This window comes from Ornithorhynchus anatinus, chromosome X3, assembly GCF_004115215.2.
Source record: "Ornithorhynchus anatinus isolate Pmale09 chromosome X3, mOrnAna1.pri.v4, whole genome shotgun sequence".
NCBI classification, from domain to species: domain Eukaryota; kingdom Metazoa; phylum Chordata; class Mammalia; order Monotremata; family Ornithorhynchidae; genus Ornithorhynchus; species Ornithorhynchus anatinus.
The window spans coordinates 31,106,409-31,131,937 of record NC_041751.1 but is presented as its reverse complement, the minus strand read 5'-3'; the positions used below and the strand labels follow the sequence as shown (position 1 = coordinate 31,131,937).

The 25,529-nt window shown below is 44.6% G+C and overlaps 1 protein-coding gene across 4 annotated transcripts in view; it reads left to right on the top strand.

Annotated features, from left to right (window-relative positions):
- Positions 1 to 25,529, top strand: part of GAK (cyclin G associated kinase) — a 96,795-nt gene that overhangs the window by 52,141 nt on the left and 19,125 nt on the right. For 2 of the 4 annotated variants that reach the window (XM_007672826.3, XM_007672825.3), the window contains 7 exons: positions 2,079 to 2,273; positions 4,064 to 4,181; positions 6,374 to 6,453; positions 12,912 to 13,105; positions 15,653 to 15,811; positions 18,853 to 19,338; positions 22,741 to 22,911. In XM_007672826.3, coding sequence (XP_007671016.1) covers positions 2,079 to 2,273; positions 4,064 to 4,181; positions 6,374 to 6,453; positions 12,912 to 13,105; positions 15,653 to 15,811; positions 18,853 to 19,338; positions 22,741 to 22,911 — 1,403 coding nt within the window. The remainder of the gene's footprint in view (positions 1 to 2,078; positions 2,274 to 4,063; positions 4,182 to 6,373; positions 6,454 to 12,911; positions 13,106 to 15,652; positions 15,812 to 18,852; positions 19,339 to 22,740; positions 22,912 to 25,529) is intronic. The other 2 variants (XM_007672827.3, XM_007672828.3) reach the window with 2 other exon arrangements.

Genomic DNA, 25,529 nt, shown 5'->3' with positions numbered 1-25,529 from the left:
TCTCTTCAAACAAAGGGGGATATGTGTAGAGATGTTTTATTTAGTGGAAATAGAGGTCCTGGGAACCTAACCCTACTTAAATCTATGGGAATTTAAGAGTTCACTCAATTGTTTTGCTTTGGGTTGCACTATTCAGGAATGCTTTTCTAAACTTTAACAATGCCTATATGGTATTCTCCTGCAGCTGTTGATTAACTTCCACACAAAACAGTTGGGATAATATGATTGTGGCCTGGAATTCGATGCATGCTAACTATTCTAAACACTGTCTAAAAATCTGGAAGACTCTGAGTTTGCCTAGCCAGGGGTTTCTTAATGTCTAAATTCCAGGGATCTGTGATATACTAGGCTGTTGTTAATAATAATTGTTGTATTTAAGCATCTACTATGAGGCACTGTTCTAAGGGCTGGGGTAGATACAAGCTAATTGCGTTGGACACAATCCCTGTCCCACAGAGGGCTCACAGTCTTAATCCCCATTTGACAGACGAGGGAACTGAGGCCCAGAAAAGTGAAATAATTTGCTCAAGGTGACACAGGAGACAAGTAAAGGAGCTGAAATTAGAACCCAGGTCCTTTTGGCCCCCAGGCCCGTGCTATCCACCAGGCACCCTGAAATTCACTGTATATCAGGTTTGAATCATTAAGTCTTGGCAAAGCAATATAGAGTGGCTGTTTTGGCTTCCTTTCAAACGATTGAGCAATCACTGGTATTTGAGTGCTTGCTACGTGCAGAGCACTGTACTAAGCACTTGGGAGAATGTAATACAGCAGAATTAGCAGATACGTTCCCTGCCCATAACGAGCTCACCCCAAACCTCAGTTGTAGGGCCAAGACTTCAAGGAGCTATTTTTCAGACCCAAGTCAATTGACACCTAACTGGATATTGAATACGACTTCTGTTGAGCAATCCATATCACAGGGCCATAAACCCAGCTGCAAAGTGGTGATTATTTGGGGGTACATATGTCTATCTCTAAATGTGCTGCGTGGGAACCTGCAAACTCCATACATAGGCATCATTAGTTACTAATAACTAAAGAGTGTGGACTACCGCTTCTAATCAACAAGCCCCAATAATGCCCTATTTCAGACTCTGCCTCGGGTTTCTGGTAGGTTTATTAAAAAAGAAAAACCGTAGAAGTGAACTCCAGAGTTCTGTTTCAATTTATTTTGTAGGGGAACTGTACTAGCTATTTGGGAGAATACAATCAAAGTAATAGTCTTGGTCCCGGTCTTCGTACTTGCAGTCTAGTTGGGGAGATGGGGTCAAATTTTATAAGAGATGAGGAGGCAAGGGGAGTAATAAAGATTCAATTGAGAAGAGTAACGTATCCCTCAGAAAACAAAAATTGATATACGTAAAAACTAAGGGTGGATAGTAATATGATGTGACCAAGAGGGTTGTAAATTAGTTGGGCATTGCCTCCTAGAGGAGGTTTTCAGGACAATTTGGAAGATAGGGAGAGATGTGGCCTGGTGGATTTGAAGGTTGAGGGAGTTCCGGGCAGGAGGAAGAGGTCAGGGGTGAGAGAGTTGAGAAGGAGGTACAGGAAGAAAGTGAGTTTGTGAGGAACTAAGAGCCCAAGCTGGGATGTAGAGACCAGGTATGTAAGGAGAGGGCTAAGTGGAAAGTCTTTTAGCCAGTGGATGGTCGGGAGAAATAGTGGAGGATAATGAAGATAAATAATGGCAGCAGCATGGCCTAGTGGAAAGAGCACGGGCCTGGACTTCAGGGGACCTGGGTTCGAATTCCAACACCACCACTAGCCTGCTTTGGGTACTTGGGCGAATCACTTAATTTCTCTGTGTCTCAGTTTTGTCATCTGTAAAACGGTATTCAGTACCTGTTCTCCCTAGCGCTTAGACGGTGAGCCCCATGTGGGACGGGGACCGTATTGGACCTGGTTGTCTTGTACCTACCCCACTGTTTAATAGAGTGGTTGGCAGACAGTAACTGCTTATCAAATATCTCTATTCTTATTAGTGTTAATTTTGCCACAGTACCGGGGAACAATTGGGCTGGTGCATAGTTGGTAGTACATGTATCTATTCTGTTTTCGATTTTTTCTTGCAGGTACATAGAATACATGTGCGACATGATGGCAGAAGAGCCAATTATCCCACACAGCAAACCAATACTCATAAAATCAGTTATAATGACACCAGTTCCCCTCTTCAGCAAGCAACGAAATGGTTGTCGACCCTTCTGTGAAGTCTACGTGGGAGATGAGAGAGTGACCACTACATCTCAGGAGTATGATAAAATGAAGTAAGCGTGGAGTCCACTGTGTTCTTTGGCTTTCGATGGTTACCTCTGATTCATTTATGCTATCGCATCAGAAATCGCTTTTGATTTTAAATGTAGACCGGAATGATTCTAGATTAGTTTGGAATTGTACAGTTAAAAGGCCTGCCCTTTAAATATGTTGAGCACACATAGATACATGCAAACTTTCATAAACACATTTGTGCATATATATTAAGTACACACATGTATGTGTAAATAATATGTATGTATGAATGTGAGCATCCATAAATTTCTGTATATGTAAGTATACATTTTACCGCTACCACCTTATGCAATTGCAGCCCTTTCCCATCTTATTTCCTTTGTCACTGAAACTTTTAAGGTGAAACCAGACTCCAAGGTAGCCCTGATCTCTCCACCTCCCTCCCCCCAAACCCCTTGACCTCGTACAACTCCTTCACATTGAGACTCAGATTGGGTCAACCTTAAAGGAAATCGGGGCTAGGTAAGGCAAGCCCAGTGGAAGTCCAGGATTTGGCAAACAGATAATGGAAGTGTGTGGGTGCAGGAGAGGCAGTTGAAGTACTAATAATTCATAATAATGATAACTATGGTACGTGTCATGCCCTTACTATGTGCTGAGCATTGTACTAAGCACTGGGGGTAGATACGAGTTAAGCAGGTTGGTCACAGTCTCTCCCACATGGGGCTCACGTTCTTAACTCCCATTTTACAGTTGAGGTAACTGAGGCCCAGAGAAATTAAGTGACTTGCCTAAGGTCACACAGCAGCCATGTGGCAGAGCCGGGATCCGAACCCAGGTCCTTCTGATTCCCAGGCCTGTGCTCGAACCACTAAGCCACACTGCTTCTGGTGCTACTAAGATAAGGGAAGACTGTAAGGTGGGGAGGGATCGGGAGTGATGGCAGTGGAGATGTGGGTGAATATTGGGGTGTGGATGGGCATCAAAAGTGAGTGTCTCAAGGTGCCAGTCCTCTTGTTGGCAGGGAGGTAGAGATGAAGCCACATCCCAGCTCCATCTCTCATCCCTTTCTGGCTAGGTGCGGGTGTCACCTTTTCCCGACAAGTTAAAGGAATGAAACTGATGGAGTTGGTGCCTATTATTAGGAATCCATTCTCTGTAAAGAAATGTAAAGTGAACCCCATTTTACATTGAAAAGGGACTAGGAGCTGGCTGAGCCCACCTAAATCCTCCACTGGAACAGCAATTTAGAAGACCGTGCTCGTGCACGGCTCTGTCACAGCTCTCGAAACCGGATTTGAAATCTCCCAAATCCCTTAGCCAAGGCGGAAACGCCGGGTGAGCATTTGACTCTGCTGAGCCACCTGAACTCCAACAAAGTGTAATCAAACTGCCTGTTTTACAGCCAGTCATGCCCCCAATGCAGTGTGAATTTGGGGAATTAAAAAACTGTGAGATGGAGATAATGCAGAAAGAGCCCTTGCAAAGTGTTTTTGTAATCTTTTTTTGAATTACACCTTGAACAAAATATTCTTTGGGTAGCAGGGCAAGAGTTTAGGAAAAAAATAAACAAGGATTATTTCCAGAAATAATTTGTTCCTATACAACAGAAATAATTCCAGATACGTACAGTTGTATGTTGCACTCTTTCCCCCCAACCCCCTGAAGAAAACCCTTTGAGCTCTTAGGAATTGCATTGGTAGCATCCATTATTTGAGACTAACTTTCATTTACTGAGAGTCATTTTTTCTTCAGGATTGGGCTTCTTGGCCGCTAAGTTTTTTTTCTTTTGTTTATAACACTCGTACAATGCCTTTCTCTTGTTTAGAGATTTTAAAATTGAAGATGGCAAAGCCATAATTCCACTGGGGATTACAGTCCAAGGAGATGTCCTCATTGTAATTTATCATGCAAGATCAACACTAGGAGGAAGACTACAAGCTAAGGTAATCAGGAATTTTCTGTTTCTTTGCAGAGACAAATCACTGACATTTTCCTGGGGGACTGTTGGTTGCAATTTGCTTAGCTGAAGATTTACTTCTGAATTTCTCTCTATTTTCCACTCGTTCATTTTACCCTTTGAGAAGATTCATGATGGCTAGCAAGCGTTAGAACTCTCTCCATGAATTTCAAGATTTGGTCATTACCTTCCTCATAAAATGATTTTCAGACTTTTTTTCTCTTGTTATTTACTGATCTTGAATCTTTTTATCTCTAAATTTTCGGTGTAAACTCAAAACATACAGGGATGAGATTAAAGAAGTACTTTACAAAATTTTTCCACGTTTTTGAAGTTATGAACCCATCTCACTGTTGGGATTCCTTCACTTTATCCCTTTTCTAAAAGTTTCAAGAAAAAGTTGTCACACCACAAACCAAGTGCCCGTATAGTGTCATTTGTATTTGCATGTGATCACATCACATCTACCATGTGGTAGGTGCTTTCACCATTAAAGGACATTAAGTAGTTCATAAAATGGACCAATAAGAATAATGGTATTAAGCATTTTCTGTGTGCCCATGCGTTGGGTAGATACAGATCATCAGATCGTACATAGTTCCCGCTCTATGTGGGGCTCGCAATCTCTGAGAGATAAGAGCAGGTATCTTATTTTTATCCTTAGTTTTCATAGCTCAGAGGTTAAAGCACTGGTCTAGAGAAGCAGCGTGGCTTAATGGAAAGAGCACAGGCGTGGGAGTCGGAGGTCGTGGGTTCTAATCCCGGCTCCACCACTTGTCATCTGTGTGACTTTGGACAAGTCACTTCACTTCTCTGTGCCTGTTACCTCATTGGTAAAATGGGGATTAAGACCGTGAGCCCCACTTGGGTTATCCTGATTACTTTGTATCTCCACTAGTGCTTAGAACAGTGTTTGGCCCATAGTAAGCGTTTAACAACTACCATCATCATTATTATTATTATTATTGTAAACCAGGGCTCGAGAGTTCAAATGTCAATGAGGCCTGTTTTGGGGAGGTACCATGGTGTAGTGGATAGAGCACGGGCCCGGGAGTCAGAAGGTTGTGGTTCCAATCCCGGCTCTGCCACTTGTCTGCTGTGTGACTTTGGGCAAGTCACTTTACTTCTTTAGGCCTCAGTTACCTTGTCTGTAAAATGAGGATTAGGACTGTGAGCCCCATGTTAGACAGGGAGTGTGTCCAATCCGATTTGCATGTATCCACTCCCGTGCTTAGTACAGTGCTTGGCGCCCAATAAGCACTTAATGAATACCAGAATTATTATTATTATTATAATTAGACGAAACTGAGACTGAAAAGGTTGTGACTTGACCAAGTCACGCAGGAAGAGCTGACACCAGTTGAACACAGAGGAAGCATGAAGTGCCCCACCTCCATATTCACTCTGTACCCCTCTCCTTGCTGAACTTCAATGCTACTAAGATCTAAAGACTTTCCTTAGAATGTCTTCCCAATTCTCTTTGCTGCTGTTTCCTTTGAAGTACTGGCATTGAGTTAGGCACTACTTGATTACAGGATCAAAGTCGAAAATCGGCCTGGGCAGCTGGGATTAGAAATTTTTCTCTGCGCACATTTTCCCACCACAGGATAATAGAGTCGAGGCCAGTGAGCGTGCAGGGAAAGGGATATTTTTCTTTTCTGAACGTCTGACCCTCGACCAGCAATTCTTCAAACCTGACCAGATTGAATGCTGTTGGAGTATTGTAAGATGAGTTGACGAGCTCTAGCTTGGAACGAGAAGCAGCGTGGCTCAGTGGAAAGAGCATGGGCTTTGGAGGCAGAGGTCATGAGTTCGAATCCCAGCTCTGCCACCTGTCAGCTGTGTGACCATGGGCAAGTCACTTAACTTCTCTGTGCCTCAGTTACCTCATCTGTAAAATGGGGATTAAGACTGTGAGCCCCACGTGGGACATCCTGATTCCCCTGTGTCTACCCCAGCGCTTAGAACAGTGCTCGGCACATAGTAAGCGCTTAACAAATACCAACATTATTATTATTATTATTAACTACAGGCAGCATTTACGGCCATAGTTGACTAGTGTGGAAGATTTACCGTGGAGACCAGTAGTTGTTGAGAAGCAAAATGGACGTTCATTAAAATAAGGATTGTGTGTTTTTTCTGACTTTGCCTAAGGGATCTCTGTATGTTTGTTCATAGATGGCTTCAATGAAGATGTTCCAGATTCAGTTTCACACAGGATTTGTGCCTCGAAATGCCACTACTGTGAAATTTGCCAAGTATGTTGATCTCACAATGGGAAAATCATGGGGGGAAGGAAGAGTGGGGAAGGAGGGGATTTCAGCTGATTGAAAACTATTTCGTTTCAAAAAGATTTCAGTGAACGCAAGCTTAATATTTCAAGGGAAAGTAAGAAATTGCAACTTGGTCATTTTCAGCGAATCATAAATTTTGGGGAGGTATGCTTCGGAGTAATTAAATCCTGAGTGGCCTAGGCTTAAAGCAGTTTTGTAATGCACACTTGAATAGCCAGAAGGACACATGCTTGAAGCTTTGCAGTAGTGGTGGTTGTTTGCACCATAAATGTATGCATCCTCTGGACTGTAAGCTCGCTGTGGGCAGGGAATGTATTTAACAATTGTGTGGTAATACGTCCTCTCCAGTGCTTCATACAGTGCTGTCTACACAATAAGCACTGAATAACTATCACTGATTGATAAATGTTGGGATGACATGGCCAAGGTCGGTGGAACTTAATTGGTGACTTCTTCTTGGAAAAGTTGGGATGTCGGGAGGGCTTTGAAGATGACCGTGGCTGAGGTCTAGCGGATTTGAAGGGAAAGCAAGGTCCGGGTAGGGAGAAGGGCATGAGCAGTGGGTCAGAGATGGCTGTTTGTGATAGCTATTAAGCATCGGGGTGGGTCCAAGATCATCAGACGGGAGAGGCCAGAACAGTGTACAATAAGAAGGTTAGCTGGGGAAGAGTGAAGTGTGATCTGGCGTGTACTGGTGGTGTTTATTGATCACTTGCTGTGTGCACACAATAACGTCCCTATTGTATTTTCATGGGCACAGCGTACAAGTATGTGAGAGATTGACAGAGTGACACTCACATCCGTGGGGTTGTAAAAATCTCACCATCAGCAGCATCGTCTGTTAAGAACCATTCTATTATGTACAGTACAAAAGAGTCGGGAGACACATTCTACGGTCTAGCTGGGGGAACCAGACGGTAAAATAAATTACAGACATGGGAAAAGGCAGAGTATAAGTGCGGTGGGTTGGGTGAATTTCAAAGTGTGTAGGGGTGTTGTGGGGTGGGGAAAGAATCAAAGTACTGAATGGGTAGAGACCCAAGTGCATAGGTGATGCAGAAGGGAGTGAAAATGAGGGGTAAGTGAAAGACGGCCTCTTGGAGGAGTAGGGCTTTGAAAATGCAGAGGATGGTGGTCTGTCAAATATGATGGGGAAGAAAGTTTCACAGAGGGAGGACATAAGCAAGGGGCCATCAGCGAGAGAGATGAGATGGAGTTAAAGTTGGCAGGTTGGTGTTGGAGATTTGAAGTGCGCGGGCTGGGTCGAAGTACTAAGCCCTGGGGTAGATACAAGCCAATCAGGTTGGTCACAGCCAATGTCCCACATGGGACTCACCATCTTAATCCCCGTTTTACAGATGAGGTAACCTAGGCCCAGAGAGGTGAAGCGACTTGCCCAGGGTCACGCAGCAGATACACGGCGGAGCTGGGATTAGAACCCAGTTCCTTGTGACTCCCAGGCCGGTGCTCTATCCGCTAGCCTGTGCTGCTTCCCTGTCCGTAGTGGATTGTTAAAAACCGAAGGTTAAGTGTGTTGGAGGGGGAAGTTGGCCTTAGTATTGTTTATATGGATACAATGACAAGAGGTCCGAGATAGCTTAATATAGAGGGAAATCAGGAATAGAAGGAAGTGTCTTCTGGTTTCCCAGAGGTTTACCATACATCATTTTGCATGGGAAACTTTAGGAGAATTACAGCCTGAATCTTAGATTGAACTCTTCTTCTGACCTGTTATGGCATTTCTGTTGTTCATCCTGTTTTTATAAGATCGTTTTTCTAATTTATCAAGGTCATTTAAGTTTTAATGCTGACTTCCAAAATGTTAGCATTTTTGTGGTTTGGAAGGTGGGAGAGAGCATGTGAGTGAATAGATATGTGGAAGAAGATGGAGGGGGCGGATAGCAAAGAGTAGATAAAGGAGAGATTTCTTGGGTAGTGATCACAGGCAATTTTTGTATTTGATTTTCTCTTCTGAGCCTTTTTTATTTTCTTATGCTGGGATTGTTAAACTTCTCACATTGCTTGGACTTGTTACCTCCTTGATCGTTTTAGCCTTTCCTGTCATTTTTACCCCCTTATCCTTTCAGTATGAGCATCTCTTCTTCTAATCCCAGTGTCCTTTGTCAAACACTTTCAGTTAAAAAAAAAAAAAAATCAACCCGACATATGTATAGATTGAAGTATCAAATACCATTTATTCTTATTCACACTTGTGATTTAAGAGGTGGATTTGGTTAACAACATTTAAAACCATCCATTACTTTTAAATCCGGAGGTGGGAGGGAAAAGAAGTACTGTGGTTGAATTGGAAATAAAGCAGTCAGAGTTATTCAGTAGTTTATTTTTTAGAGGTTATGGCATTAACAGAATCGCAGAGCTCAGGACTGTGAATCTACTTAAAATGAACAATGAACCAAAGCAGTTTTGTAGCCAAACTGAACTCTGATGACATAGACCTATTGATGGATTCTGAAGCTTTGTATTCCTGATGTAAGAACCTTTTGGTGGTAGATTTTTACAAAAGTTAGACTGTTTAAGAAAAGCAGATACGGAAGACATACATACCAGGCTTTGAAAACTATGGTCTTCAAGTTGTTCCTGACAACTGGGTATCCTGGTTTTGTGTGGCAGAGAGAGTGCGTGAGACTCATTTTCCTTAGTAGCCTGTGTTTTGCCCCCTTTCTCTGTTACTTATTTTTCTTTCTCTCTTCTGGTCTATACCTCCTCACTAATGAGGAAGGGAGTGGGAAGTTCAGCTACCTTAAAATCATTTTTTGCTTGCCCACTGTGTGAAGCCAGTATTTTGATTGCCAGTATTTCGTACATTGGAAGTGAGAATCTTACTCAATAAAAGTGAACGAAAGGGATACGGGCAACAGAAGGGCAGTAAACAGGGTAAGACATGTCTCTTTTTATGTGTCATCCCACTAGCCTGACCACGAAAAGTGGGTTTTGGGGGGAATCACGGTGTCTGGCGTGATGCAGAGTGGGGGGGTTTCACCTTGTCGTGCTTATCTACGAGCATCACTTGCAATGTCCGACCCGGACGAGGGTGGAGTGGACATCGCGGAGCTGGGTGAGACCACTCAGCCCGATGGAAGACGGGCGCGGAGATGGGATTCCGATGGACCGGATTCGGAGAGGTCTTTCCACGTTGGCACAGCAGTTATCGGGCTCGGACTGGTTCGACGGTCAGACGGCCACTGAGATCGGGCCTGCCGAATCGGGCCCGATATTGCGGTCGCTCTCTGGTGATGCTGCTGCCCTGGCCTCTGAAACACCCGCCCTCCTCTACCGTATGTTTGCCCTGCTTTGGTATTCCTGCTGTTTTCTGGCTCCAGCCTGTCTGATTGTGGAGAGCAAGGGGCTTTTTTTTTTTTTTTTTTTTTAGTTTCTCATTTCTGGCTCCCCCCCAGATTTCACAAGGCTGTGAAAAAGACCCTTCCTCCCAACCTCCTGGTCTTTACTAAGCCACTCTTAGATCCACACTCAGCGATGGCACAGTGCTATCTTCTGAGGTAATCTGTTCTGTGATCACAGACTGTGCCTCTTCTCCCCACTAGCCATCTCATCATGTGTCCTGCAGAATGCGGGGGGACTGCACAAAAGCGGAGAAGCAACGTAGCTTAGAGGATAGAGCACGGGCCTGGGAGTCAGAAGGATCACGGTTCTCATCCCCGCTCCGCCACTTGTCTGCTGTGTGTCCTTCCATGATTGTGTACATATCTGTGATTCTATTTATTTTGATGGAATTGATTCCTGACTGTTTGTTTTGCTGTCTGTCTCCCCCTTGTAGACTATAAGCCCGTTGTTGGGCAGGGATTTTCTCTGTCGCCGAATTGTACATTCCAAGCGCTTAATAGAGTACTGTGCACATAGTAAGCGCTCAGTGAATACTGTCGAATTTACCAGCCACATCCTTGAGCACACTACTAAGCCTGGTGTTCCAGCGTTACTACTAGGGACTCTGGATTCAGTGTTTAGATTTTTTTATTCTTCTTCTTCGAAAAATCAGTTCAGCGAGGCTATGAAAACTGCATTTCAGATCCCATTAGTTGGAAGAAAACATATTCTCTAAAGAGATCTCAGGGAGTGTTCTTAAGATCTGACAAAAAGAAGCAGATGGAGATTTAGTTGTCATTAACTGGAAAGACTGTTTTTCTGAGGTGATAGACTGAAGTGATAATTTGCAATTTCATGTTGAGCAGAAGTATTCTCCAGCGGTGTAGAATGGAGATTCTGGAAAGCTATTTGCTTTGTTCCCTCAACAAAAGAATCCTGAAGAAAACTAGAAGCTAGTCCCCTCCTGAACCTTCCCGTCCGTCCCCCAAAGAACCTTTATTTTTGCTTCTATTGTGCATTTCACTAGCAACTGAAATCATGACTCTCCAATCCTTATTCGATGTTTAAGTATTTTCAGTATCTTAAACACAAATTGCAATTCTGAGCCTTTCTCAAAATGAAGCTCTGTTCTTTTTAGAGGGGATATGGACCTCAGGGAGAAAGCATTTTATAGCTTTTTGATCTGGTGAAAGGAGTATATTTACTGTTGATTAGGCAACCAGTCATTTTTGAGCTCTCTGTGTATTGAGACTGAGGGGAAAATCAGCCTGTCCCGTTGTCTCCTCTAGCTCCCAGGAAAAAAGGATAGCTCTCCTTCCTGGCAGCTTTCTCCTTAGCTAAAGCGGGGTGAAGGATGACTGTCAGTGTCCTGCAGAAACAGAGAGGCTTTCTCCTCGAATAACCCAACTTGACAGAAAAAGGCCGGAGCTGCTCTCTGTGGAGGCTGCAATATACTGCCGCAGTTCCCTGTTATCTGCAGGGTACCGTGGTAGCTGTATTTCCTTCCTGAGCTGAATGGAGCTATTTTTAAACATTTTAAGACCCTCTGCTCCAAACCTGGTGAGGTCCTTTCAACTCTGTGGAAGCTCAGATTGGAGATCTTTAAAATTTTGGGCCTCGTAAATCTCCCCCCCCCCCCACCCCCCAGTGCAGAGCAGGCTGTTATTTAAAGATCCTGCGGGTCTCTGCTTGGAGAACTGCAGCGTGCTAGAGAAACAGAAGACGGTGCTACTCTGAGGGCTGCTTTCCCTAATACTTTGGGACGTCATCCGATTCGGGACTGTTTTTAGGGACCCTTAGCAGGTAGGCAAGCATTTATCCGTGTCCACTTGATAGGCGCGTAGAAACGTAGCTGTAGACGGGAAAATCCCATTTCCGTTTCTTGGGAAATAATCTCTGTGGTCCCCTCCCGGGTGGGTCCCTGCTCTTCACCCTGGCTGATTCATTCGGTAGTATTTATTGAGCGCTTACTATGTGCAGAGCACTGTACTAAGCGCTTGGAATGTGCAATTCGACAACAGATAGAGACAATCCCTGCCCATTGACGGGTTTACAGTCTAATCGGGGGAGACGGACGGACAAAAACAAGACAACATAATCGCGATAAATAGAATCAAGATGTCACTTGCCTGTGTGCCCAGAACTGAGGCAACGGCTTCTCACACACAATCTCTTGAAAGATACTAGGGCTGAGAAGCTGGGGGTAGCCAGGGGTGTGAGAATCCTTGCCGTGGTTGAGGGACTCCAGAGGACGCGTCTGCTAACCCCGAAGTGCTTAGTACAGTGCTCTGCACATAGTAAAAGCTCAATATACGCATTTGATTGATTGACTCCTCTGTCACCTCCCCTGGAGGGCAGTTTAAATGGAATTCCTTTTCTCCAGAAAATTGGTCTGGCTGGAATGGATGTAGCCCCAGTCCCCCCCTTCTAGACTGTGAGCCTGTTGTGGGTAGGGATTGACTCCCTTTGTTGCTGAATTGTACTTTCCAATCGCTTAGTACAGTGCTCTGCACACAGTAAGTGCTCAATAAATCGATGGAATGAATGAATGGAACTTCACTGTATAGAGGTAATCTTCAGTCATAAATGGGTAGGGAATGGCTAACCCCCGCCCTCGGATTTTCAGTCAGTGTTATTTACTGAGCACGTTCTATGTGCAGAACACTCTACAAAGCGCTGGGGTGAATATAGTACAACAGAGTTATCATGTTCCCTTCTTTTTCAAATCAGACTGCACACTGGATATATCGTAGAAATCAAGACCAGCATATAATATGAGGGAAAGTGTGGCATTTTCTAGAAAAGTATTAATACTTTAACACATTGCATTAGGGTCTCTCTATTGTAATTTCATGGTCAGGTGTCTTTGCTACATATCTGAACGTATCTGTGGCTTTGTGTTCTCTTTGAAGATGTGATCGAACACGTCTTCGACCAATTGCCGAGGGCAGAAGGAATCCCGAGTTAATCGTGCGTAGTGCACCTATCGAATACTGCTGATTTTGATTTTTTTTTTTAATAGCACTCAACTGAATTGGATAATCCTGACCAATGAATTGACCATTTTAACATACTTTCAGGTATGATCTGGACGCATGTGATATTCAAGAGAAGTATCCCGACTTATTTCAAGTGAATCTGGAAGTGGAAGTGGAACCTAGAGACAGACCCAGCACTGAGCCTGCCCCATGGGATAACTTGAACATGAAAGGTCTCAATCCTAAAATTTTGTTCTCCAGCCGGGAGGAGCAACAAGAAATCCTGTCTAAATTTGGTAAGAATTCTAAATGACACTGGAAGGTATATGCTGTTGCACTTGGATAGAATTCGATTTTAAGGAGCCTGTTTCTGAGCGAACGGTCAGACATCGCGTCGCAGTTGACCCCGAAAGATGTTTGCGGGGAAAAGCTCCAAAGAGTGAATTGAGTCGTAATTCCTCGCAAGCTAGCCTGGAGAACGGAGTTCCATTTTAGCACCGCCGGTTCAAACAGGAATGCATCTACCAACTCTGTATTGTACACTCCCAAGCGCTTCAAACAGTGCTCTGCACACAGTAAGCGCTCAGTAAATACAATTGATGATGATGATGATGGATGGTTTGGGGCCCCGGGGGAGGCTGAGTGTGTTCTGAAGGGAAACCTGGGGATCAGGGCTGCTTTAGGTTGGACCTGGGGGACGTTTTCAGGCCGGAGCTGCTAACCAAGCTGGCTAATTCTCCAAGGCAGGCCTGGCACTCTCCAGCCTTCTCCACTTTCCGCTGGACCAAGGCCCAGGAGGCTGTCCTGATTTGGACTCATGCCTTGTCCCTCCAGCCTCTCCCCACCCTCTCTTTCTCTCCTTTTTCCCCTTCTCGTAGCGACTGGGCCTCGCTATCCTCTGGGAATTGGGCTACCCCACCGCTCCTCACCTTTGAGGCCGAGACAGGCCCCGACTCCGGCCTTTCAGGAGACAGGCGGGGGTTTCATTTCATGGCTTTAGATGACGCTCTGTTAGGGTTTTCAGGAAAGTCCTCCTGTGTCCCAATTCAGTGATCAGTTCAACCCCAAAAGCCATATCCGCACAGAATAAAAGCATACATGGGGCCAGGCATTCCCCCGTCCTAAGAATAGTGATAATTGTGGTATTTATTAAGTGCTTACTATGTGCCAAGCACTGTACTGAGTGCTGGAGCTGGTAGAATATAAGCAGGTGGACACCCTTTCTCCTGCTTGTCATGAAGTAGGGAGAAGCAGCGTGGCCTAGTGGATAGAGCATGGGCCTGGGAGTCAGAAGGACCTGGGTTCTCATCTGGGCCCCACCACTTGTCTGCTTGGTGACCTTGGGCACTTCACTTCTCTGTGCCTCAGTTACCTCATCTGTAAAATGGGGATTGAGGCTGCGCACCCCATGCGGAGCAGGGACTATGTCCAATCTGATTGATTTTTTTCGACCGCAGTGCCTAGCACATTGTAAGTGCTTAGCAAATACCACAGTTATTGTTATTGTTATTATTGGGTTCCAAATCCCCCCAATCCCTTGAGTTTTCAACTCTGTTCCTCAACCCTGGGCAGTTAAATTCTCCTTGCCTCTGATGCTTCGTACTCTGCTCTCTTTGAAGCGCTAACTCGCCACACCTCATCAGTCAAACCATATGGAGAATAAGGTATATTTTGGGACACCGTTTCAGCATTCCGTGTTAACCTAAGCTTTTTTAACCGAACTAATTTGGCTTAACTTGCAAGGTCTTTCTCTCTGTCTTCATTAACAGCGCATCGCTATAACTGATAATCCTCCTTCTCTAGACTGGTTCACAGGACCCTAAATCCCCATGTTCTCCACATTCCTCTCTAGCTTTGTCAGGGTGGGGGAAAGGGAGGAGCTCAGGAAAAAAAAACAAAACAACAAAGCAAATTTTAAACCAAAGCCTTGAGTACTAACTCGTGTGAAGAAAATCTTCCCTGTTTTCGTGCAGGGAAGTAAGTATCCAGTCGGCTAATTTTGAGCTGGTTTTGAATGGGCTTACTTTTTTTTTTTTTTAATACAAAGCTAGAATGACTTTCTTTTTCTGGAGGAGTTGATTTTATTGTTTTAGGAAAATAGCAGTCCTCCAAAATCAGCTGTCCAAGTCAGTTTCCCAAGTTTTCCGGCCAATGGCTAATATAATAGCCTATCTTCACAAGATGATAGAGAGTAAAAATGTGAAAAGGTTCACATTTTTTTCCTCCTCATCAGTGTTACCCGTTGAGCGCCTGCTGTGGGGTGAAACACTATACTGAACGCTTGAGAGAGTATACAGAAGCAAGACACATGTTCACTCCAAGCGCTTAGTACAGTGCTCTGCACATAGTAAGTGCTCAATAAATACTATTGAATGAATGAATGTTCACTGCTCTCCAACAGCTTGTCTAATGGGGTGGTCAGACACGTTCTTTACAGGTATTGGGAGCGCAGTTTCAGTGCTCTCCCCTATCGGCCTCATCTACAGAGAACGTCTTTTAGGGTCCTCCCAGGGTTGAAGGAAGACTAAAGCTGAGTACTTCAATAAGGAAATTAAAAAAGACCTATTTTCCTCACGAGGAGAACCAAGCAATTCAGAGCTGTTAAATCCGTTGCGAAAATGATCCTTAGCAGTGCAGTCTTTTTTTTTTTTTTTTTTTTGAATCGGGCAGGTTCACAGTTTCACGTGTTAGCTTGAAAGAATATTTCCTCGGACGTAACTCTGACCGAAGGACTGCTGGGATTTAGAAAGTGTGGAGAAGATGGGGGAGTCCCTGTCATCTAAGAGCACCAGTCTAATGCATTTCTTATTCTATTTGCTTGGTATTTTGTGCCATCATGATAGGCAAACCCGAACTTCCTAGACAGCCAGGTTCCACAGCACAGTATGAAGCAGAAGCGTCGAAGTCAGAACAATCGCCAGAAAGTGTGCCGACTGAGTCGGATTCTCCACAAAGCAACAGTGCTGATGCAGATAATTTTTTCCATACACTGGATTGGCAAGGTATACAAAACAGTTGTTCTTTGAGTTTCTCAGAAGCCGGGGCATTCCTGCCTCCCAGCTCTTTAATGTCACTTTAAGGAAGAGCGATCCCCCGTTAAAATAGTTTACCGTTGATTATTCAGGGCCTGGCTCCCCAGGTCTCTTTTCCTTCTGCCGCCCATCTTCGAACTTTTCACTACTCATTAGGCTCTCGTGATCAATGGTTTTCTATAGAAAGTTGCCTAATCCTGATTTGACACTCCAAAGGATGATACCAATCCTTGAAATATGGAAAAGCCACAGACGTGCGTTGTAGAAAAGAGACCATAAAAGCTGACTGGGCTGAAATCGAAGCCAAGCCCCAGATCAGATCTTGACCTCATTTCCAAGTGGAAGAAGTGGTGCAGATTTACACATTTGTTCCTCTGCCTTGTTGGGACTTCGGAGTACCTGGGAGCGCTCAAGTGCTTTGGCGTTTTTTTGCATGTGCAGTTCTTTGATCGGGTCTAAAAGCACAGGCGAATCATAGCCACCTTGCTGATCATGAGTTGTTGGACTGTGGTGTCAGGAGACCTGAAATGGGGAGGAAGCCGCCCCACTTATTTTTTGCCCAAGTCACAGCCAGTAGACCTGTTCTACCAGTCCAAACCCTAACCCGCCCAGGCATATGAAAAGAGAGAGGGTATATTTAACCTGTCTCCTCTGCTAAAATAGGAGTTAGGCTCTGCATCTCTCCTTAACTCTCCTGCTAATTCTCATTTCTTCTCGATGAACTCTATTGCTGGCATTCTGTGTTTTAACATTGTTAGCTTTCCGTCACTTGCAGTGTGGTGATACGCCTGTCTGCACTCGTTAGCACATGGATCAAGGAGGAGACGGGGGAGATGAAAGGCATTGGTGCAACTCAGATTGATGAATGTTGCATTGCGATCAGTTTGATGTGGTTTTTTTTGTGGTGTTTAAGCACTTACTACGTGCCAGGCACTGTACTAAGAGCTAGGGTAGACACAAGCTAACCAGGTGGACACAGTCCATGTCCCACATGGGGGTCACAGTCTTCGTCTCCATTTTTACAAATGAGGTACATATGAGGCCCAGAGAAGTGAAGATATTTGCCCAAGGTCACCCAGCAGGCATGTGGCAGAGCCAGGATCAGAACCCAGGTCCCCTGATTCCCAGGCCTGGGCTCTTCCCACTAGGCCATGCTGCTGATGTTGGAGGAAGGTGAAGCTATTGGCCAAAGTGAAATCCACCTGGAGTTCCTCAATCTCATTCACTTCTGGTTCTGCATTCTCCTTCTGTATCTACCTATCTCCAAACATTTTACAATGAAGCATTTTCTTTGATCTTGGGTTTTGAGGCTAAGGGCAAAGCCCTCTGCCACTGATGCAGCATGAGAGAGGGAAGTAGATTGGGACAGTAAAACTGCCAGGGGCTACTGAGAGCTTTTCCCACACATTCCTTCTAACCCAGCTGCTCTGCCCAGCCTTTGAGGTGTAGACGGTTGCTTTTTCCACACGTAAAGAATGAGAAAGCAGTAGGGCCTAGGGGATAGAGCAAGGGTCTGGGATCTCTTCCCGATTCCACCACTTGTCTGCTAGGTAGATCACTTCTCTGGGGCTCAGTTACCTCACCTATATAATGGGGATTAAGACTGTGAGCCCCATGTGGGACATGGACTGTGTCCAACCTGATTAGCCTGTATCTACGCCAGTCCAGTCCCTGACACAGTAAACTCTTAAAAGATACCATAAAAAAAGTAAATGGGATTAAGTGACAGTGATAATTTGGCTGTACACTTTCAAATTTTGTTTGCCCAGCAAGGCTTAGTGCATCCATCTAGATATATTCAAAAAATCACCTCGGCTGTCAATATTTTCACGGACCATCTCTCTTCGTATCAGGAGATAGCAGTTAGCACCCGATGGGAGTAATCCTGCAAAAGCTGGGTGGGGGGTGTGGCGGGAAAGAAGCCCACGTTAAATGTAATTACTGTAGCTTTATTGTCCACGGTAGAGCTAGCTGTCGCACGATTTTGCTCCTCCACTCTTTCATCAGCAATGTCGCAAGTTTGAGCCCTTAATCGTCTCGTGTAGTTGGGTGGGGGGTGGCTTAGTGCCATTTGACCCTTTCACTTTCCTTAATGACCCAATGTGGGGGACAGCTGATGGAAGGTGTCACTTTGGTTCCTTCTTTCCAGTTATAACTCCCACTAGCAGGAGGCCAAGGGTGCCAGCTTGCTCTACCCGTTCGCTGATCCTTGGACCCCTTGTAAGCACGGGTCCAGATGCAGTTTAACCTGTTAGAATTGCCCTTTTGTTGGCTCTGATGACCCAGAGGCTGATATATTTTAGATAGAACATACTTCTTTTGACACCCTGTCTCTGTAGACCCTAGTTGATTTGCTGAGGGAATGATGGCAGATTGCCTGACGCTGGTTCCCTCATGTTCAAACGTGATTGATTCTAATATTTGGCATTTCTCCAAATTACAATCAACCCGCTTGCAACCTCAAAAAACTTAATTAGAGCCAAGGTTTGGGTTTGCTGATGAGAGTCAACAACTAGTTCTGCCAACAACTGAAGTTAGATTGGTAATTTGGCAACAATTGCCTAGCTGGTAGGTGGTTACAGCTGTCAGTTGAGAGCCAGTTGATAGTATAGATTAACTTTTTTTCTGGTATTTAAGTGCTTACTATGGGTCAAACACTAAGTGCTGGGGAATATAGAAGTTAATTAGGTTGGGCACGGTTCCTATCCCGCATGGGGCTCATAGTCTAAGTTAATGGCACAGGTTACCCAGTAATCATAACTGGATTGTTTGTTAAGCACTTCTTATGTTCCCAGCACTGAACTAAATGCTGGGGTAGGTACCAGAATGTATTTATTCAATAAATTAGGACAACGAAAGTATTGTTGAGAGCACACATCAGTTGAAAAAAAACTTGTTTTCAAATAAATGAAAGCGTTGTAACTCGGTGAAATTCGTATCGGTACATTTCCTAAATCATGTAAGGCCAGTCTTTTTTTTTTAATCTTTTGTGCTTTCCTTTTATCAAAAAGATGAAAAAGAATCAGAAAGAATACAAGAAGATTTTCTCAAAGAAAAGCATCCTGTCTTAATTGATGACAGGGATGAAAGTGAACCATCTGACGAAGAATTTGCCCCTTTCCCTGATGAGAGCACAGCAGTTGCAGTCGAAGAAGCCAAGCTCCCTCCCCCAGAAAAAGCAGAAGATGAAGACTTACTTTTTGATACAGAACCTGAAATGTCCGCCCAACTGAAGGAATTGCAGCTGGAAACCAGCGTTGATTTGCTGGGCCTGGACTCTGACGTTGGACCGGAACAAAGTCTCCGGGCCGAAGAGATTAAAACTTCATCTAGCAATGCTGATTTACTAAATAACCTTTTTGTTCCCAGAATTTCCCAAATTTCGGAGGATTCTACAGGAGATCTCCTCGGGGAAGGGGCAAATTTCTTTTTCACCACTCCTCCTCTGTCAGTCAATGTGCAGAATACCTCCCCCAATGGTGCATCATCTTCTGCAGGTATGTATCTTCCCTAATTGTGAAATCCAGAACCGTTACTGAATGGATTCTAGCCCCGATGTGCCTTTTAACTGGTTAACGGAGACAAAGGCCACACGGCCTTGTCGCTCAGTGCACTCCGTGCATACCCCAGTGGGAACGTGGCTTGCAGGGATGAGATCGTGAATGGGGCTGGAGCATGAGCGTCCAGGACTGAGCCTCATCGGTCATTACTAACCGATGAGGCTTACTTGATTATTTATATTTAATGTTTGCCCCTCTAGGCTGTACGCATGTCGTGGGTAGGGATTGTGTCTGTTGTTGTGTTGTACTCTCCCAAACGCTTAGTGCAGTTCTCTGCACTCTGTAAATGCAACTGACTGACTCCATCATCGGCATTAAGGAGAATAAGCTATCCTAACGTGTAAAGGTCTGCATTATCAGTCTAGAAATTCAGAGCAATCCATAGCCATCACTCCTGACACCTAACAATTAACCTATTCCCTACAGCTCAAGACAAGTCCGTGGCCATGACTTCTGAGCCTTAGGGGCCCAACTCGTTTTCCCAAGACGTGACCGAAATCCATGGCTGTCTCCTATTAAAAAAAAAAAAAAGCTTCACAAATTGGACCCAGCCAAAGCCCTATCACCTCCTGTACTTATCTCTCAACTTGTCCCTTCCCCTCCCATTTTAACATGTTCCCTCATTATTCTTGGTCACTTAGAAAGTTCTGAATTTCTAGGTTGATGTTGCTGCTTCTGTAGAGCAATCTCACTTTTCTTTAAACCCACCTTTTTTTTCATACTCAAAAAGCATAAAGGGGACAAAAAAGTATTTCTGTAGAGGCTCTCTAAAAGCCATGGAGAATATATTATGGTGGTAATCACCTCTCTGCCAAAGGAGTTTATATTTCTGTCTCCCTGTCTTAGCTGTGTCTTGGGTTTTGGCAGGAATTAAACTAGTCCATATGACGCTATAGCAGTCAATGAGTGGTATTTATTGAGTGCTTACTGTGTGCAGAGCACTGTACTGAGCACCTGGAGAGTACAGTACAACAGAGCAGCAGTAACAGGTTTCATCCTATGTTCTTCGAAGGTACATTTGACATCTAATTACAAGGTGTGAGATGAACTCTGTTTTTCTCTCTCTCCATTGCTCTGTGGCTCTTCAAACAATCAGTTATATTTATTGAGCACTTACTGCGTGCACTGTACTAAGCGCCTGGGAGAGTACAGTACAACAGAGTTGGTAGACACGTTCCCTGCCTACATGAGCATACAGTCCAGACGGGGCTCTCTGTGTCTTGGGCAGGGCAGCTGATGTTGCCACTGCTGAAGAATGTTTTTTCTTTCCCCCTCTCCCCCCTGGCCCCCCTTTCGATCTCTGTTCACCTGTGGCTCTCCAGCTTTCTGCCTTTTCTGCCCTGCTCCACTCTAAGCTTCCCCTACTCTGCTCATCTTAGTGTGGGAGCACCTAGGGACATCGTTTAGAGAATCGTCGGGCCTGGAATTGACCAAGTGTAATAGCTGACTGAAGTGACAAGTTATAAGGGGACGGGAATGGTGCCGAGGAAGGCAAAGGGAAACTGGTGGAATGGAGGATTTAGTTGGACTAGTTGAATTTTTACTAGTTGGGAACCTGGAAATCTGTCTTGAAGACGACTTTAAAATGAAATCTAGGTACCAAGCACTTGAACTGGAACTATGCTAGAGGCCTCAGACTTTGGAGTTGACCTATTTGATTGAGAACACAAAGATTCAGTGTCAAATGGGCAAAGCCACATTCAGTACTATGAAAATACTGTTCAGTATTTTTTAGTCAGCACCACATTGGTGCTGCTACAAAGTAGGATTAGCCAAACTGATTGTACATTGCTTTACCTATCTTTCGGGAAGCTTAGATTTTTTGCGGGGTCCTGCCGTGATACTTACTATTGCTCTTGAGTTTTTCCTTTGGAGGCCCCGAACCAGATCTTTATCCTTCACAGAGCATCATTTTAGCACTTTGAAAGCTGCTCTAAGTTGTTAGCACAACTCTCCCCTGCCACAGGATCCTTCATAGGGTGATATCTGGCTAGAATTTTACCGTCATAGGGTGATGTTTCCCTTCCACCCACATTCTGGGACTCTGGCTTAGTTTCAGTGTCTCTGCAGCACCCGGGGGAGGTTTCCAGACTCACAACAGACCTCTCTTAAGAGGTTACGATTGGAGCTGATGTCCTGGCCACCCTCCTGTCCCAACCACTCTCCCACCCACCCATTCTGACCCACATTTTAGGATTGCCTGAGGAGCCCAGGAGTTTTTTTTAATTTTTTTTGTCCTTACCTGGCATCTGAACATTACTGTGACCTATGGATAGAACACAGGTCAGACAGACCTGGATTATACTCCTGGCTCTGCCACTCGTCTGCTGTGTGACCATGGGCAAGTCACTGTCTGGGCCTCAGTTCCCTCATCTGTAAAATGGAGATTAAGACTGTGAGCCCCACATGGGGCATGGACTGTGTCCAACCTCATCAGCTTGTATCTACCCCAGCGCTTAGTACAGTGCCTGGCATATAGTAAGCGCTTAACAAATACCATAAAAAAAATACATCTCATTAGTTTTAAGTGCTTGATTAAGTGTGACTTGCTCTTTTTATAGTAAAGTCTAAAAGGCATTCATTTTAGTCTTGCCTTTTTTGAACCCTTTTAGCCACTAACTTTTTAAGTATGATCAGCCTTTAGTAATATGGGTTTCTCATCCACGCCATAAGGGCTGTGAGTCTGCTGTCCTTATGACTTAAGCTGTTTGTGGAACCTGCAAGTAATGACTGTACCTATGAGTAACAAATTTGAGGCATGATTTCCAAAGGAAATAAATTATGGAATTGGGACTGTGAGGTGTCAAAGTGTGGCATCCAAAGATCCCCACCTGTCTTCCTGAACTGGACTCCAGGGTTGCTTGTATGATCCAACCCCCTCATCCCTACCTGAAGCATTCAGGGTGTTGAGGTGGGGGAGGTTAGGGAGAAGAGCTTTCTAATTTTTTTGCCATTACCCACAATGAGTTACTTGCCCTCCTCTCTTGTGTCAGTAAAGCCTTTATGGAAGGGGGCAGTTGTTTTTTTTTTGTGTGTTTTGTTTTTTTACTTTGGTTGAAGTCTTTTCCTGTGTTCATAGTCTAATATCTGGGAAGAGGTTTCTAGCCTCTAGGAAGATGAGACTCTTTAAAAAGTATCTTTGGAGGCAGTCTTTGGAAAAAAAAAATCTTTTGAGGCCCCCCACCCAAACCCTTTTCCTTGGCAGAATGTCATCTTAGTTCTTGTAAGAAGCTCTGAATTGACTTTCATTGGCCTAGTTCAAGTGGGTTTTAGTGAAAGTTCTCAATGTTATTGCCTCCAATATAACACCATATAATTTTTTGCTGCCCTCTTCCTTAGCCGATCCATTTGACCCATTCACGATGCCATCCAGCTCTGAGAATCAGACACATTCTGACCCTGATCTCTTTGGGGATTTTCTTAATCCAAATTCTACAGCACCAATACCCAAGGTACCTTGTACACATTCTGCACCACCACCTTCTTCCAGCTCAGACTTCTTAACTTTAGGTAAGTGAGCTTTGGATATCTTTTCATGGCACCGAAAGTTTTTTTGCCATTATCTCCCCGTTTAATTTTTTTTTTAATTTTTTTTGCATCTTATCTGACGTGGATTAGCATCTAGGTAATCCACTTGAGACTGCTATTAGAATAGGACAGTATCTCTTTGTCACAGGAATACAGCAGAGGGCTCTGCCCAATGATGAAATTTCTATTCCAGTGCCACCATGATTTGTAACATTTTTGTGGATGATTAATATTTGGTTGGCTGCTAACTTGTACTAATTGGTAGACTGTTCATTCTCTGAGGATTATGAAAATGAGTGTGACAGGTGTTTTTCAGGTTCAATAGTTGAAGTGGAAGTCATTTCATGTAATTGTGATTGAGTCAGATTTCAGTATGCTCCAGAGCATCTTTTGAAAAGAAGGAAGCAAAAATGGAAACACTCCTCTTCTCTTGGCAGACCCTCTTGCCAAGGGAGGGGTGAAGGGGGAAACTTTTAGTAGACTGTATTGTGAGAAAAGGATATTTGGAGCAGGACTCTAGTAGATCTATCCATCTCTTTCCACTCTAGTCTGATCCAACCTGGTTTTTAGCTGTAACAGAATATGGCCAGATCCCATTCCCTTTGGCTAAGTGATTGCTTAGACTACATGGAGTCAAGAGCCGCCCCTTTTGCCTAGTGTCAGGTACCATGATCTTTAGGGAAACGTATTCCTACCAGTTGTTTCTATCAAAGGAGAAATATATATACTCCACTTCCCTTTGGTTGTTTTTTATAGGGGAAAGGGGCAAAGGGGAGAGGTTGCATTTCTCTGGTCCTTCTCCCCGGAGAGTAATGTGGCTTGAAAGAAAGACTTCAAGCATTCATGTAGTCCTAGCCCTGCAAATAATCACTGGCCCAAGTGTCCAGAAATCAAGGCGACCTAATGGAAAGCAAGAGCAAAATGTAAAATAAGTCCCACTTACTCTACCTCTCTTTCAGTTTCCAAATTGGGTGTGTTTGCCGCAGATAGTTGTTGGGGGTCTTTTCGCCTAACGATCTGGGGAACGGTAAGAGGAGGTGGAGATGGCTGGAAGTATGAGGGGCGTCCACAAATGTGGGTAGAGCTAATGTGAATTTTTCAACTGGCTAGAATTTTTATGGTTTGTGGACTTTTTAAAATATTTCAACATGATCTAGTCCAGTGCTCCTCACACGTTGAGTATGACTTTGAGAATAGTCCGTGTATGGTTGAGCACGTGAATGTCGAAAGCCGGCCCTTGTCCCACTACTCTTGTCTAGTAGTTTGGGTTTGGGAACACCACTTAATTTTGGTGTCTTTAAGATTCAGCATCAGTCAGGGCAGGGTTTAGCGTTGCCCGTTCTCTAAGGCCATGAGGTGATCGGGAACAATCACCACCAAAGAAATTGACCTCTTCGGAGGTGTCAGTCAGGAGTCACCTTGCTAAAATACCGAGAATGAGAAGCAGGCAGAGACCTTCACCAAACTAGGCATTCCAAAGGAATAAAGGAGACGTGAAATCCGGCCAGTCTCCGAACCAGGGAACTCTGCCCGAGTACATTGAACGGCCGTAGAACTCTTGATTGCACATGTCTGCGATCAGATAATCTTTCAGAGCACTTACGATGTGCAGAGCACAACGCTTAAGTGCTTTGGGGGGGTACAATACAAACGAGTAGGTATAGACGAACCCTGTCCGCAGGGAGCGGACACACTGAAAGGGGAGGTAGACGTTAAAATCAGTTGCAGATGGATGAATACGTAAGTGCTCTGGGGTTGGAGGAGGGGTGACTAGCGTCAGAGAGCCTAAGGGGAACAGACCTGAGTGCCTAGGTAGAGCAGAAGTGAGGTCTAAGACAGGGAAGTATGGGTTTAATCCCGGAAGGGCTCTTGGAGGAGGTGTCATTTTAGGAGGGCTTTGAAGATGGGGAGAGTGGGGACCTGTTAGGTATGAAGCGGGAGGGAGTTCCAGGCCAGTGGGCGGACATGGGCAAGGGATCAGCGGAGGGGCGAATGAGATCAAGGTTCGGGTTTGGCCCGAGCACAGTGCTCTGCACATATTAAGGGCTCAATAAATGTTATTGAATGAGTGGCTTTTTAGAAAAATGATCGAGGCAGCAGGGCGGAGTATGGACTGGAGAGGTGGGAGGGAGGAGTGAGAAGGCTGATGAAGTAGTCCAGACGGGATAGGAGTGATCTCAGCGTGATAGCAGTTTGGCTGGAGAGAAAGGGGCAGATTTTATCGCTGTTGAGGTAGAACTGACTGAATATGCGTGTTGAGTCGGAGAGAGGCATCAAAAGGGAAAATGAACCATTCAGACATGGTCCCTATCCCTCAAGGGGCTCACAATCTAGATGGGAGAGTAGACACTCTGAGAAAAGAGAAACGGGAGGCATCGAATTCAGCGCCCGGTCATCTGGTGGCTCCGTGCTTGTGGATCCCAGCTCTGACTGCCTCTTAGCTCATGTGGTCGGAGCAGATGGTTTTTCTGTATCCTTCCTCCTCCTTCCCCTCCCCCCAACTGTAAATAACTGCCAGTTCCCCCCTTAGAATGTAAGCTCCTCAAGAGAAAGGGACCATGTCTTGGCCTCTCTTATATTTGGCAGAGGGCTTCATGCAA